We start from the raw sequence: 16,296 nt of genomic DNA on the forward strand, positions 1-16,296 counted from the left end.
TCAGTGTGGTGATACCATGGGTACTAGGTGATCCATATGCCTAGAGCCAGCTGTGGGTGGTACCTTACGGACGAGCAGCAAATGCTAACCGTGCCTAAGTTATCTTTTCTTTAAAACTGCAAACAAAAGTACAGAGAGCCTGTCATTGGACAGCCCATGGCAGCTACCTATTTCCCCACAGAAAGAGGGTAGCTGAACAGGGCCAGGACAGCCACAGTCTGGTCTGCAGAGCTGCATCTTCAGTCTGTGTTGGAAGATGGGCAGGGTTTCTGCAGTTCTGGCCACAGTAGGAAGCTTATTCCACCCCTGTGGACGTTGTTAATTCCTCAGAGTTTTGGTTTCCTTTCATCCATATATGGCTTCACGGAGTGGAGTTATTTTACCCATTCAGTCTTGAGTCGAGTACGTATTTCACTCTGGAATGATTAATCATTCTCCAACTTTTGTGCGGCTTTACTTATAAATATATTCAGGTATAATCCTGAAGCGCAGAGGCAGCCCCCCTCCCCACACACACGCGCACACACACAGCTAAAGAACAATTAGCGTTCCCAGAGCAGAAACACACCTGCCGCGCTTGAGCGGTGACAGGTGGCCGCGGCTCAGCCATCCACGCCGTCTCCGAGGGCTCGGTGTCTGTCTTCCGTCCCGCACTGGGAAACGCAACGGCAGACCGCTACAGCTAGCCCCCAAAATAACCGCACCGCGCAAAACCCAGCACGTACTGTACAGTAGTTCTGTACTCGACTGTTGCTTTATTTAGTCTTCTCTGATGTTTTTCGTATAGGGTTTAAACGATGTCATTGTGTGTCCTTGCGCGTGAATAGACGGGGGTGACGTGTTTATTATACGCCAGGGCCTGACTCGAGTGCGTGCGTGGCACACATTCAGATGGGATAACGAGGATTATCGGTTTGTTTTTCCGAAAAACTGTCATGCCGTATTCTCTTTTGAAACTGATCTCTTCTTAATTTTGGTGTTGAGATAAATAAAATAAAAACTGGGTGTACTGCAGCAGGGTAGGACAAAAAAAAAAAAAACACACGGATAACTTCCGTGATTCGCTCTGAGTGAGTGAGTGAGTGAGTCAAGCTTTCCTATCGGCAGCGAGTCGGAGCTATTTTGAGATGGGAGCACTGTCATATTCCCGGAGTGCAGAGTTTGTGACACGCAAATATGACCGAGATGCTCGTAGCTGACGCTTATGGAAATGTATAAATCATTCAATGCTGCCTTTCGCCTAGGAAGGACTAAATAAACAAGGTTGTGTAACAATACGGTGAATTAAGTTGAAGATCTGGCCTGTTGTGTTTTTGTTAAGAATAAGTCATGTAGCTTTCTGCATAATTTAAATAACAAACAGTGCCCACTTCTGGAAACGTATCAACACCTTTGGTGTGGTTTCCTTATCAGTTAACCAGAGATTACTGCCCTTAGAAGACTCATAATTGTGTGATTGCATTACTTCTGTCATTTTATTGGTATGAAATATTATTAAGGTATGAAATGTTCGAGACCATTGAAATAATGGCTGTTACAATGTGTGTTCACTTGTTATGCTACTGATTTGATGCTGTTCTGATTCATACACTACTTCAACTACTGTTTCAAACATTTTCTCTTTGCTACTCTTTGTCTTTTTTTGGATTTTGGCACAAGAACAGTAGTTTTAACCTATCATTATTGAGACAACTGAATGTTTGTTAAATTTATTTGTTCAACTGTCACAGTTGTTTACGAAGGCAGTGGATATAAATACATAAGTGAAGATGCTTCTCCTGTAAAAGTCTGTGTTTGGGTGTATCTATTAGAGAGTGTGGATTTTTAGAAAACACTGGAAAGAAATTGGTTGATTAAACGCTTGAAAGAAAATCGTCCTAATCCAGATGCGCAGGGTCATCGATCGGACGGATCTTCCCTTTCGCGGTTTCAGCGAAAGGGTTAATCCGCCGGTGCAGTTCCCGCACCCAGCGGTTCCATAAATCACGGCGCTTGTTTTGCGCGCGGCGGAAACGAACTGAACTCACGCGGCTGGCGAGTTATTGCTGCCTGCGCGTCTCGAGTGCTACTCTCCGTAATCGCTTTCCGTAAATCCGCTGCGCGGCCGAGGTGAAGAACGTTACAACTTCACAGCCCGGTTCGCTACAATATTCAATTGACTGCTGTGTTTTTTGCTCTTATTCATTCGTATGTAAATATTTATCATCCCAAGTGTTCGGGAGTAGTTTATCTCCTTACGGTCTAAGAATCCAATGACTTCCATCACTAGAGAGTTGTTGCGTCTGCATTGCAATGCAGTAATCGCACTGCTAGTACTTGTAGATGGGAGTTCACAGTAATACCACATTAGCTCTGTTTTTGCCTACCAGTCTTAAGCCTGCACTTAGACACAGTAATATTGCTTATCATCCAAAACTGACCCAGCAGCCACCCAACGGCAAATTGATGAGAGGATAATTTGGCTAAGTGTTATGGCAAAACTTGGTTTTGATCGTATTGCATTTACAGAACCATATTGAGTTATTGGAGAGATCAGCTGCAGCAGTCCACTGCATGAGTGTGTGTGAGTGAGGGTGTGTGTGTGTGTGTGCGCACGCACGTTTCCAGTGTCCCCTCCCCTCAGCGAACGGAAAACGACCTGGAGCAGCTCGTAAAACACCAGGCGTGCTTGTGAAACAAATGACGGGCAATTAAGACAGGCGAACCCTGACAGAGAGCAGTTAAAGGACTAATTCCTTTCCACTTGACGCGATCTGGGGCGGGTGCCATTGCTGGGGCACTATGCTCAGATCTTGTTAGTTACCTTTTAGCAGTCAAAGTGTGGCGGCTCCTGCACAGAGCCCAACACCAACACCCCACCATTAGATTCACTCAAGCTACTGGATTAACAAGCTCTCTGCTGGAAATGGACTTGGCCACATTGTCATTTGCTTTCTTTCTTTAAGTCTTTCCAGCACCGGTGAGTCCTCAGGGCATTCTAGAACCATATGAGTCCTCAGGGCATTCTAGAACCATATGAGCTCTCAGGGCATTCTAGAACCATATGAGCTCTCAGGGCATTCCAGAAGCATATGAGCCCTCAGGGCATTCTAGAACCATATGAGTCCTCAGGGCATTCCAGAACCATATGAGCTCTCAGGGCATTCCAGAACTCTATGAGCTCTCAGGGCATTCCAGAAGCATATGAGCCCTCAGGGCATTCTAGAACCATATGAGTCCTCAGGGCATTCCAGAAGCATATGAGTTCTCAGGGAATTCCAGAAGCATATGAGCTCTCAGGGCACTCCAGAAGCATATGAGCTCTCAGGGCATTCCAGAAGCATATGAGCTCTCAGGGCATTCCAGAAGCATATGAGTCCTCAGGGCATTTAAGGCAGGAAGAACAAAATGAAGATGCATTCAGTTTGGAAAAGACTTGATTGATAGTTCTCCAGTTCATGCTATGATGCTTTCTTATTTTCTTTGTTAGTGGTACTATGGGAATAAGGTTTTCTCATAATTATGTTTTGGAGCAGTTTACTCCACTTTTTCTTTTTTCTTTAATTTGGAATAGGCCCTGCTATTCCAAAAATAAACCTACTTCCACTCCACCCCTAGGAAGCTGGAGCCAGTTGGTTCCACATTTTGCAAATTATCATGGAGTATATTGTAACTTTTCTTCAGATTCATTTCTTGTGATTCATTGTTCCTTGGTGAGAATGGAAAACAAGATTTTATAAATGCATTGAAAATGATGGTTGCGGTATCATTTCTATGAAAATTTCACAAATATTTTGTCAACTGAGAAGGAGGAGTTAAAATAGAAAAGAAATAGTCATCTTCAATGACCTTATTATTGTAGAACATATTATAAATGCTCCATATCCCATTTTTAATTTCATTTATCATGTTTTTTTATTTTATTTTGGTTCATCTCATTCTTTTTTCCCCCATTTAGTGCCTCAATTACTGAAGAATAATTGGCTTTCTCACGACCAGAGCCCCCCATCGTTAGAGGAGTGCACTCGTGCTTGTGCAGTTTGATCATTTCGATATTTCTCAGCTCAGAGCACACAGAGGAGGATTGTGGGATGGATGTTTGAACCAGCTGACCCCAGCTGCCCTCATGAATAATGCAGGAGCCGTTATCCGCTGCGTCCATGGTGACACTTGTCGGCTGAGGCATGTCATAATCCTCTGTGAGTGAGGAAGAGGAAGAGCGGCTTCCCGCCTCCTGTCTCCTCTGACACCTGTCCCATCTGCACCCCCTCTGTGGGGCATAAGCGAACAGGTTTTTTTTGGGGTGGGGGGGGACATGGTCACCCTTGTATTTCAGCCCTATTATGTGTGGCCTTAGCGAGGGAGGGGGGAGAATGCTGCGCTCGGGGGGGGGGGGGGGGGGGGGGTGTGGGGGGCGGGTATTGGTATTGTGTTATAACAATTCACAGGTGTTCATGTTGGGCACTGTTATAGAAGCTCCACAGGTGTTGTTGTTACCTTTGTAATTTATGTCCTTTGAGATGAATTACAAAACAACAAAACAGGCCTCATTTTCAGTAACCCTGCAAATATGTATTAGGGTGCAGCCTGTCGATTAGGTCAGAAATATGTGTCCGCCTAACAGTAATGACGATGTTTTACTGGCTCTGTTTGAAAGCTGAAACTTGATGCCTGAACATAGAGATAACAGTTTAAAAGGTCAATGTCCATTTCTCTTGGTTATAAATATGACAGATACGCCATTAAGTCCGACATGGCCATCTCTGTACCATTGGGGACCAGAGATTAAATTGATGACCGTTGCTCCATATAAATGCCACCACTCCTTTAGCTTACACAGAGAATTGTCACTGATATTCGAATGGTGTTGTTATCCAAATGTTCACTTGCGGTAGTTGGGTTCTCCGATGGTGATGACGTCATCAGGCCCGCGGTCACCCTACTGTCGTTCATTGGGTGGGCAGTGATCGTCGATGGTGGCTATTGGTCAGCGCCGGTAGGAGAGAAATAATGGCCTGAGGGTTATTTGACTGGGCTGCACCCAGGGGAAATGGTTTTGCTGCTGATATAGATCTTCCTCCTCCATGACGCGGTAAGGTAGACCCTGAGGGCAGGGGGAATCCTTGTTAAATCCTCTCCTCATTAGGGATGGTGTATAATGCTGGAGTGGCATGTTTGTTTTCTTAACCCAAGTGGTATTAATCCATTATCCTCATGGTGGAATGCAGGGGCTGAAAGAGGGACATCTCCTCTCCCTTTATTGCCTCGATTGATCTGCTGTGTGGGTTGACCTCTGACCTACAGTATTGATTGACACGCACTCCTGGTGGGCATCCCCACCAGCAGCAGGTTCCCACTTCCTGTCCTGCCTGTGCTAGAATCCATCCTGCCCCCCAAAAAAACAAAAGGAATTAAAGCAGAATGACACAGGGAGGTGATAACTGTAGATGCAGGTAGATGATTGGGTGTGAGTGTAGATGCAGGTAGGCGATTGGGTGTGAGTGTAGATGCAGGTAGGTGATTGGGTGTGAGTGTAGATGCAGGTAGATGATTGGGTGTGAGTGTAGATGCCAGTAGATGATTGGGTGTGAGTCTAGATGCAGGTAGGTAATTGGTTGTAGGACTGGACTCTGAGTAAGTAATCTGGTAACTCCACAATGTGTGCAAACTTTTATGGATTAAGGCTTTTATGGATTATGTCCTCAACCATACCAAATAGAGTAAAACATGATTTTCAGTTTATTCCTTTTGTTCCCTTGGGAGAGGTTCTGTGACCTATGACCTGTGACACCAACCCGAAGGCGTGTCCTTTTCCTCCCTCCCTCCAGGAAGCACGTGATCCAGGTGGACTCCGTGCAGCGCTGGATGGAGGACCTGCGTCACATGACGGAGGTGGAGTGCATGTGCATCCTGCAGTCCAAGCCCATCGGCGTGGACGAGGACGTGCAGGGGGAGCTGATCGTGGGCGGGGCCGGGGAGCAGGGGGCCGGGGGCGGGGGCGGGGCCAGCGACGGCCTGCAGACGCTGCTGAAGAGGGCCTTCATCGTGAGCACCGAGCTGGGCAAGATGTTCCAGCGGCTGGAGAAGGGCCGCTGGCAGCGCGTGCACAGCGCCGCCGTGCGGGCCAACTGCCACGTGCACTCCCTCATACAGGAGTACAGCGCCACCCGCAGCTCCCCCGCGGAAATGCAGAAGGTAAGAGAGGGGGAGAGAGAGAGACAGAGAGAGAGGCCTGCATTCCCTTTACACCTCCCAGGTATCAAACAGGAAACATTGGGGGACCACTGGAGAATGTTTGGGAAACTTGGGGAACATTGAGGAATGATTTGGAACCTTGGGGAATGTTTGGGAACATTAGGGAATATTGGGGAATGTTTGGGAACGTTGGCATTTGGTTGTGAAGTAACATTACATGGAGGATGTTCCCCCAAACTGTCCTAGAGCCAACAGTGTCCTCACCGTGCACTCATGCTTATTACCACCAAAGTTACTCAGCTCCTGCGTTTCTTTCATCCTCTCTGCTTCTTAAATACAGGAGGTTCAGGTTCTTAACTCCAGGAAATTCTCATTCACCTTAACTACAGAATGTTCTGCAGCTGTATTACGGTATAAAACACCTTTTGCCACGGTGCTACCTTTTCTCAGGCCTCATAATGTCTTTGCAGAAGGTGCATCAAATCAGAAAGTGTCAGTTTCAACAGTTGGGAGACTTAAGTGTTAAGAATGCGTAGCTGTTACCAGCTGTACCAACATTTTAAGAATGGGCTAAAATGCTGGATTCGTTGAACATTGCTAACTTTGTGGTTAAAACTGACCCGAATGACTATCCATAGCTCAATTACATTTTGACTGGAAAGATGTTCTAAGTCCTTTCCTGAACTAAAAAAAAGGACTTTAAAATAATGTTCAAGATTCCAGGAAACGAGACAGATTTTGGGTTGGCAAAGTTTACTATAATTTTATAGGAATGAATTGGGAACCAAGAATTCTGTTCTGGGCTTGCAAAATGTATTCTGCACTGATTTAATGCAATAAGAGGTACAATTATGCAGTTAAGGAAGGAAACTATTTGAGTTTTATAATTTTACTTCTTTCAGAAGGAATGTTTCTCAGGGTTTCTTATCCATCTAGAAGGAGTCACAGATAATTTCTATGTTCATCTTTTAAAGCTGATTATTAGTAATATCATACTCTGGCATTCAGAATGACTTACAATATTGGAAATAGATAGTGCTCACATTCAGTCCTTAACCCTTTAAAGGGTTGGTTTTTTTTGAAGTGTTTGTTCAGAACAAACAGTGTTGTAGAACTGCATTGCGTGCATTCAGTGATTAATACAGCAGAATTAGAATGTTCAGTTAAGAACATTCTGATCACATGTTTGTGATCTCACACGTGAAAGGGCTAATTTTACAGAGTCATTTGAAATTGGCAGTATGGTATGATTTTTACTCTGTGTACGACAGCAGTGTTGGGTAATGGCGCAATTCTGAGGTTGTCGATTTGCTCCCCTGCTTCGGACACTGCCGTCGTACCCTTGAGCAATGTATTTAACCAGAATTTCTTCAGTAAGTGTCCAGCTGTATCAACAGGTCTTACGTATGTGAATATCGTAAGTCTGCCTCAGTTTAAGCACAGGGGGAGGTGTTTGGTGTCTGGTCTCTCGCTGCCTCCCTTTATGCTTGTCTTGGCACTGTGTATTTTGGCAACAAAAAAAAACAGGTTCTTTCACCTGGGAAGTGGAAATATAGTCCAGTTTAGTGTTTGGCTGTTGTATTTCCTATGCTTTGACATACATTCTGTTAGCACCTCGTGTCTGGACACGTGTGATTTTTCTGTGCGAAAGGCTCCCGTGAGGCTACCTGACACGCGTGACACACGTCTGAACCCCCTTGTCCCGTGAGCACGGCAGGCCTTCTTCCCAAAAACACGCTTCCAGGGTGGGCTTGGCTTGTGTGCTGCAGGACATCTGAAGGACACAGAACGCATGCACACCATAAACACTACGGCCCGTCCGTCACCAAGACTTTGCTGAAACGATAGCTGGAAATAAAGAAAAATGTAATTAAATCTTTTTTTCTTTTTTAAAAACCGCTACATTTGTTAACGTTTATTACTCCGTGTTACTGAGCGTGAAGCCCAGTGCGGTGTGCAGCGGAATCTCGGCACGACAGACATTCCGAATCCGGTCGCGCTAAATCCAGGCTTTTTTCGAGCAGCGACAAACTCATGACCCATTAAATTAAACGCTGTGACTCACAGTTTTTACATCACTCTTCGGCTATTCACATTCTAACGTCAATAAGCCGTGAAATGGAACAAAAAAAATATACTGTCCGTGTGCGTCCGACAAATTACCCAGACGTACCGGGGGCCCACTGAAGTGTAAAGATCACAGCCTTAGTCCAATGGCTTTTTTTAATTTTTATTTTTTTTACTATCAGGACCCAATTAGCTCATGCACAGTTCAATCATAATTTGATGCACTTACTATCCATTAAAATGTTTTTCTGGTTACACACAGTCAGTTCAGTCATTTGTTTTTTATTGTTTTTATTTTTTCTTCCGCCCACCGAATAAGCATTGGGTATTAATTGGCAATTTGGGTTTTTTTTAAAATACACGTTATGTTTACTGATTTGCTGCATTACCTCACTTCCTGCTTGAGACGGTCAGCTGCGTCGCTGCCGCCGCCACCACCGGAGGCCATTTTAATAATTGGCGGGAGGGAATCGGAGGGAATTTAATGCTGAACAAACGGAATGAAATCAAGCCTCCGCGGTTATGGATGAAGTGTCCTTTGCCGTTGCGGTAATCTGTCCCTCTGTAGCAGAAAGGCCACTTCAGCTAATGTCAGCCCTGGGTCCCTGAGAGTGGCTCCTTTTCCTTTTACGCTGGATCGGGGGTTGGATATGGATTTATTTTAATGCAGTGCTCTTGCCCTGCTTCCTTGTGGTTTTCTCTGTGGCTGCTCTACATCAATGCATTTAAATACATTAATGGTTAACAACATTTTTTACAACAAGGTTTTGTTCTAATATTGAAAATTTCAGTTTTGTCCGGGAGCCAGACCCTAAAAATAACAAATGTATATATGCTGTTTCCTGCTGCGTCTGATCTAATCTGATGCTATTTGAGAATACAAATGTGAGCGTTCAAAAATAGCTTTACAGACCGCAGTTCTTCCGTTTTACATGCAGAGTCAGTACTGTCGTATCTCCCACATGTACAGCCAGAACTGACTCGGATCGTTTACAGACAAAGTCCGTCCCGTCAGATCTTTTACATGCGGTCAGTGCTGTCATATCTTACAGATAGGGTCTGTACTGTCATAATGTAGAGTCAGTACTGAGTCTGATCTTTACAGACGAAGTCAGTACTGTCAGATGTGCCATTTTCTTCATGATTTTCTAAAACCCTCTGCTTCCCTGTCAAATTCTATTGTAATAGAAGCTTACACATATTGCTTTGTTTTATATATAGTCCATTTATACAGCTGGATAGTTTACTGATGCAATTCAGGTTGAGTCTCTTGTTCAAGGGTCCAACGGCAGTGTCTTATCTGGGACTTAAACCTGCAACCTCAAATATACAGGTTTTTTCCCCCCTAAGCCTTGTACTACGCAGCTGGCCACAGTGGGTTTGGGCTAAATCACTGTAGTTTTCTGTGTTTATGTGTAGCTGTGAGTTACACACTTTTCCCTTCTCTCCGCAGTATGAGAAATCCCTGCTGGACAAGTGCATGGAGCTGACGGCCATCACAGAGAGGTACCCCTCAAATCTCCGTCCTGTTCTCATCATGCCCATCTGGAATAATGGGCCATCTCTGCTCCAATATTGTCCTTTTTAACAATTCTGCTATGCTACACACGTGTACTTGTAATATAGCAGCCCTAAGAGTCGCTGAATATGTTATTGTATTTCATCCCTGTGACCAAAGGCTGCAGATTCACTACCACGCAGTACTCTCTTGTGTGTAATACAACGCACATCGTTCCAGATAGGCAATGAAAAGTTTCCCCCGTGAGACTTGGAATGCACTGACAAATCGAACTCCGTAGATTTTATTTTTACTGTAAGCGAAATGGCGGTGCTTTCACTCGCGAAAAACGGAATTGTTCCCCTGTGTGTCGTGTCACACGGAGAATGATTCGTAAAGCATTTTTGAAAGTCTAGCCAGAGACTTTCTGAATGAGCTGACGCGCACTGCTCTCTGTTAACGTTACAGCTGAATGCAGTTAACGTCTTTACTAGCCTTATTTTCGCTACATCGTACACTGTACCCTCAAACCCATCCGCTTGCTTCTTAAAGCTCTGTATCCCTAATTCTACTGTAGCACTTACCACCATGTTTATGTACAGACTACGGCTATTGGCTGTAACACTGATGACTCGATATGGTCTCTGCTCTTTACCCAAACCTTTGTGAGTGCTCTTGTGTATACAAGAGCACCTGTCTAAGTGAGTTAATGTGAATGTAACGTAGCTGGACGTGGGAGATGTATGTGATTCAGACCTGGGTCAAATGCATGTGTGTTTTGGATTCAAATACTTTTCTGTGCTCTGTTGATCTTGCCTGGTGTAATTAAACCTGCCAATATTACCAGAAGGCGGGGTTTGCACTTTTTGAGCGTATTGGTTCCAATACACCAGTATTTGACGAAGGTCTGATGTGGTTCATATTACAGGGCAGTAGCTACCGTGGTCCCTTCAGCCTGTTTCTCTGTCCACAGGTGTGTACATACAGAAGACGAGTATTTCCTGTCATCGATGAAGGAGGCGATCCATGAGATACTGACGGACGTCAGCGACTCGTTCAGCCAAATGATTGACATGGCCTTGGCCAATGAGGTGCAGGTGAGGGCTGTCATCTCTGCTCCTATCCAACCAATCATCTCCAGGATCTACAATGTGTTTTTGTATCGTTGAAAGGCTGCTGAGCCGTTTATCAGCTCTTTAGCAACGGTGTGATATAAATGTGGTCGGCACTTCCTGAAGGAGACGGATTGGTTGAAACGCGTCAACGCAAATCACACTGAGGGTAAAGGAATCCAGCTGCATTTATGAATGTGACGTGTGCATTTCAAACATACAACACGACTGCCAAACCAACATGTCCAACGTGTAAAAATATAACAGAATACATTATACAGTTAATAGCTGTGCAGTGATACGTTTATATTTAAGCCTTTGTCAGGATTTGTGTGATTCCATAATGCATCAGGATTCCTATCCAGGGCCTACCCAATGTCAGCTGAAAGTTTTGCTCGATGATGTCAAACCAGGGGCTGGGGTTGGAGGGTGGGGGGGGGTGGCGGTTTGTTTATGAGGGACATCAGCTCTGTTCAAACAGTTGCCTGGAGCATGCAGGTCAGGTAGGATATGACTGGACAGGAAGTCCTTTATTATACAGGTGTCACTAAATGAAAGGAGCTATGGGGGAGAAAGTGTCCTCCCCCAGGACTAAAACCGAAGAGGTACAGCGAGGAGTGCCATCGATAGCAGACGGGGGTTTGTTCCCCATGGGGGGGGGGGGGCCCATCGGCACACAAACGCTAACCTCCTCAGATTCCGGCTGACTGACAGCGGCTCCAGCTCCGCCCATCCAAACGGAACCGCTCGGTAGGACAGCGCCCCCTGGGGGGCCGCGGCGGTCCCTGCGGGGTTTACTGGTGCAGAAATGCAAGCCTCGAGCAAATCACCAGTGACAGTTAAAACAATAAATAAACAAATAAATGTCAGAGAGCAGAAACAGAGAGAGTGTGGCGGCTGGCGATTTCTGAGAGATCACTCTGCTGCGTATAACACGGGCAGCCTTCAAAGATGAGGGACGTAATTATGCCTGGTTTTACTGTTAAGTTTAAATCCACGCTGTGGGCAGTTAAAAAAAAATATGCCATTTCCCTAATTTGCTCAGAGACTCAAATTACATGGGATATGAAAGCTGAAACGTCTGACCGGAGCCCATCGGAAATTGATCTGTCCGTCGGCAGAGCGAACCGTTCATTTCAAATCGTTTACCTGCTTAGCGAACGGCCTTATCTCTGACTGACGCAGACAGGGTCAGTTTAGGCAGGTGCTTATTTCACTTAAGCAGCCTGCTCCAGGGTGCATCGACACACCTGGGATTTGAACCTGTAAACTCTTGAGCTGCAAACGCAATTCCTTGTCCATCAGTGGTTTTCAGACTGTGTCAGGAACCCAAGCCCCTGGTGTGGTTTGCGATTGGAGGATTGTGAGCCCCTGATGTGGTTTGTGATTGGACGATCGTGACCCCCTAAGTGTGGTTTTTGATTGGAGGATCCCGACCCCCTGGTGTGATTTGTGATTGCACTCCAGTAAGGCCAGATGATCCAACATAGACCTGGCATTGCTGTTCATTCTAATCAGCTGTGCAATGCAGTTATAATATCATATACTGAAAGAAATGCATTTTGCCTCACGTGTTTAACTGTGTGAGTGGAGCAGTGGAAATGCGGTCATTAACTGAACCAGGAGTGGACACACAAAGCCTATCAGCCCTGCGGCCCTGCGTATCTCAGCCTTATGGTTCTGGATGTCTCAGCGTTTTCCCTTTGTGACTGAGCTTCTGGGCCTCTCCAGATCCTGATCAGACAGATCGAGACCTCGGACAACGTGTACACCATCGGCACCGCCATCAGCAGCCTGCTGTCCCTCACACAGGACGGCCCCCAACTGTGCAGCATCATCGCCAAGGTTAGTCAGCCCCGCCCACTCGCTGACCCCCCCCCCCCTCTGTTTCTCCCTCCATCGCTCTTTGTATCTCTCCTTCCATCTCTGTCTCTTTCTCCCTCCTTCCATCTTTCTGTTTCTCTTCTTCCATCCTCTCCTTTCTCCTCCATCCTTCCTCTCTCTCGGTCTCTTTCTCTCTCCATCCCTCTCTCTCTCTCTCTCGCTCTCACTCTACTTTCTAACTGACACTTTTGCCCTTGTGTCAGGTCTCACTCACTCCTTCCCCCCCCCCCCCCGTGCCCTTTTGTGTTTGAAGCGCTTGTGCCATCTTGATAAGCAGGACCACTTAAAGCACCGGGTCACAGCTGCCGTTATCCAAACGGCGTATTCAGTGTGCGCGCGTGTGTGTGTGATAAGGCTCTTCCTGGGCTTTCATTAAAGTAAACCCACGCGTATCCATCCACCGATCAATGCCAGCCCCGTCCCATTACCGCCCAGCTCCTTCCGGAAGGGACCAGTTTTACTGGCCCTTTTTTTCTCTCTGCTCGTCATCGTCTTCATTATCGCAAAGTTTCCACTCTGGCCCAGCTGTTAGTGAGAATCTAACTTGCTATTTGATCCCTGATGGCAACTAGCAGAGCACAGTGCAGACTTACTGACCCTGAAGGCCTTCTTTCGGTTGTTTTTGTGGGAAAACGGTACACGTTTTCCTATGGAAGTTTGAAAAGTGATTTCTCAATTAGCACCTTCAAACTTGGCTGGCCACCTCATTTTTAGTACTTCCAATATTTAAAAAAACAAAAACCCTTGACCTAAGAGATTATGAATTTTAACAGCTGTTAGAAACCTGGCTGCTTGAAGTCCTTTCTGTGTAGTTAGTAAAAATCAGTGTTTTCTTTCAGTCTTTTGGTGTGTGTGTGTGTGTGTGTGTGTTAATGTAATCAAAGTTCTTTTACAGTTTCCTTTGGCAAGATGGCAAACCAACAGCTTCTCGCAAATCAATTCCTGCATTGAGCTTTGGAAAAATGAAAAGACCATAGGATTTACTGGTCAAAAATTAGATTTTTTTTTCTTCAGTTATTATGAAGTGTGACACATGATACTTGTGTGTTATCGACAATGGGAGCGATAGATTTAGAGAGTGTATGATTACAGAAATAACGAGGGTTCAGTGTGGCTCAGTACATTAGGTTGAATTGAGAGAGCGAGTCGGAATGAGATCTACTTTAGTTAGATTGCATGCTCTTGTTGAAGAGCGAACAGGAGCTCTCTTTCACTGACCTCAGAAAAAAGAATAAATGGGTTTTTCAATTATTCCTCTGATAATTATGCTCATAAAGGGTCTACTCGGTGCATCTGAAGTCAAACATAAGAAATTGGAATGTTACGTGGGAATGTCTTAATGGATTTGTGTGTTTGTTATGGTATTTTTTCATGGCCAGCTAATTCCCCTATCTGCAAGAAGTGACTGTTTTCTGTGACTGTTTGTGGGGGATATACAGTATGTGTGTTTGTTTGTGTGGACAGATGGTGTATGCATGAATGTGCGTGCGTGCGTGCGTGCGTGTGTGTGTGTGTGGGAGTTTGTATGTATGCATATTGTGTGATATATTTGAAAACTTCAACATTTTTTACCACATAGTAGAAGAGGCACTCATTTCCAACATATTATTGTTCAATAATTCAGCTTTTTGTATGATGTCTGCTGTGGCTTTGAAGAATGAGAGTAAATGGGGGGGTGATTCTGGTGGACTTTTAGCTGTATAGTCAGGCCAGCTTTCATCAGGCTACTTTGGTTTTGAATTTAAAATCCTCAACTCATTTTAATCGCTGAGTTGTGTCTATGTTAGCTAGAGCTGTCTGTCAACAATACGAGAAACACTTTAAACCAATCAGTTAGGCCTGTTTTGCTATGAGGCGGGATTTATGCCCATCCTCCATAGACACTAATGCAAAATTTCTGAGTATTCCAACATTAATTTGCTGCCACTGATGCCTGTCAAACAATGTCATTCCAAAAAGAGAGGTTACATAGAATTGTGCAACAAGCAGTTGTTGTCCACTAATAATTCGGATCACATGAATTGTTTAATTCATTATTTTACATCCAGAAAACTCCAGAAAGCCCATCAGGTTAATGGAAGCAGACTTTCACATGAATTATTCATTTAGGCTCCTAAAGACGGAGAAAGTACCGGTAGACACTAACGAAAGGATCCGTTTTCACCCAAAGAAGCAAAGAGCTCTTTTCCTGCTGTCCTGCTTTATGTATTATTCATTTTAATCAACAGGATTCTCTATGGCTTGATAAAAAAAAATTGAAAAAAAAAATTCAACGACTGTTTGGAGAAATTTGAGGGTCCGTGTTTGTCCGTTGCATCGTGTGTTTTTAAAGTGTTCGCTGACTCGTGCAAAAAGCCATTGCTCTGTGGGTGACAGCATTTTCCTTTGAGCTTGCAGACATTTGCATATTAATTTATTTGTGTTAGAAATTGCTTGGGTGGTTCTAATGAAGTGGAAGTGTGACACCCCAGGGAACAACTGTGTGTGTGCGTATGTGTGTGTGTGTGAGAGAGAGAGCGAGCGAAAGAAAGAGATGGAAGGATGGAGGGAGGGAAAGGGAGGGAGAGAGGAGAGTGAGAGATGAAGAAAGCAGAAGTGCGTGTGGTCTCAAACCTCGGCTAAATTATGGGACTCTGAAATATTATTCTTGAAGTGCTGAACTTGTGCCAGAACCCATGTTTTCTCTCTGTCTTTTTTTTCATGCCAGATGTTATTTAAAGGTCCCTCCCCCAATTTAGAACAGGAGAAATACGTCTCACTGTAGAGAAATGTTTTACTCCCGTAGGCTTGCTGATTCCAAAAAGTCATGGACCGCAAAAAAAAACCATATTTTGTCTGAACATATTTTTGTTTTACACCATGGGAAACATTTAGTAATGCTTTTAGGTATTCGGGCATTTTTACATGAAAACTAAAAATGTACTATGCTCTGTCTCTTTTATTTTTAATTGTAAACACAGGCTAAGAAATCCTGTATAGTTTTCCTTTAATATCAATGAGAGCGAGCTCTGTCAGCTGAAAATTATGGCCTATTAAGATAATGGTAGTGCTTGCCTCATGGGTAATTCTGTCAATCTCTGTTTCTGGGCTGAGTATAAGGGCATATCTATCTGCGCTCATATTTTTATACAGAGACTGTGCAAATACGAACTATTGAGTATGATCTTCTCCTACTTCTCCTCTTCCTTCCTCTTCTTCATCTTATTCTCCTTTTATTATCGTTATCACTATTATTACTGCCGAAACATACCTGCATGTGGTTCTGTTTCAGATCAGAAATAGTTATTTGCTGGGAGAGAGTGGGAAACTGTGTCACCGTGGGAGACACTGGTGAAAAATAGACAGATTGATTTATATGAATTCTGACTGTGTTTCTCTTGTGACAGTAAATATTTTCCACACTTGCCAATATGAGCAATCCACCCACATTCTGTTCCTCACTCCTACAGAGGACGATTGGTGGGATTTTTGCAGAATCCTGCTGTAGTCCTGGTCTTGCAGGAAATAATAATAATTATTATTATTTATGTTTATATTGGGCTTTTCTCAGGTCATTTCAAA

General features: G+C 44.5%; 1 protein-coding gene across 7 annotated transcripts in view; it reads left to right on the top strand.

The window, feature by feature from the left end:
- LOC135242038 (protein inscuteable homolog) overlaps window positions 1-16,296 on the top strand; it is a 62,307-nt gene that overhangs the window by 27,702 nt on the left and 18,309 nt on the right. For all 7 annotated transcript variants that reach the window (XM_064312913.1, XM_064312914.1, XM_064312915.1 and 4 more), the window contains 4 exons: window positions 5,808-6,174; window positions 9,695-9,747; window positions 10,713-10,836; window positions 12,583-12,696. In XM_064312913.1, the coding sequence (XP_064168983.1) occupies window positions 5,808-6,174; window positions 9,695-9,747; window positions 10,713-10,836; window positions 12,583-12,696 (658 nt within the window). The remainder of the gene's footprint in view (window positions 1-5,807; window positions 6,175-9,694; window positions 9,748-10,712; window positions 10,837-12,582; window positions 12,697-16,296) is intronic.

The sequence above is a fragment of the Anguilla rostrata genome, chromosome 16, assembly GCF_018555375.3.
Source record: "Anguilla rostrata isolate EN2019 chromosome 16, ASM1855537v3, whole genome shotgun sequence".
Classification (NCBI taxonomy): Eukaryota; Metazoa; Chordata; class Actinopteri; order Anguilliformes; family Anguillidae; genus Anguilla; species Anguilla rostrata.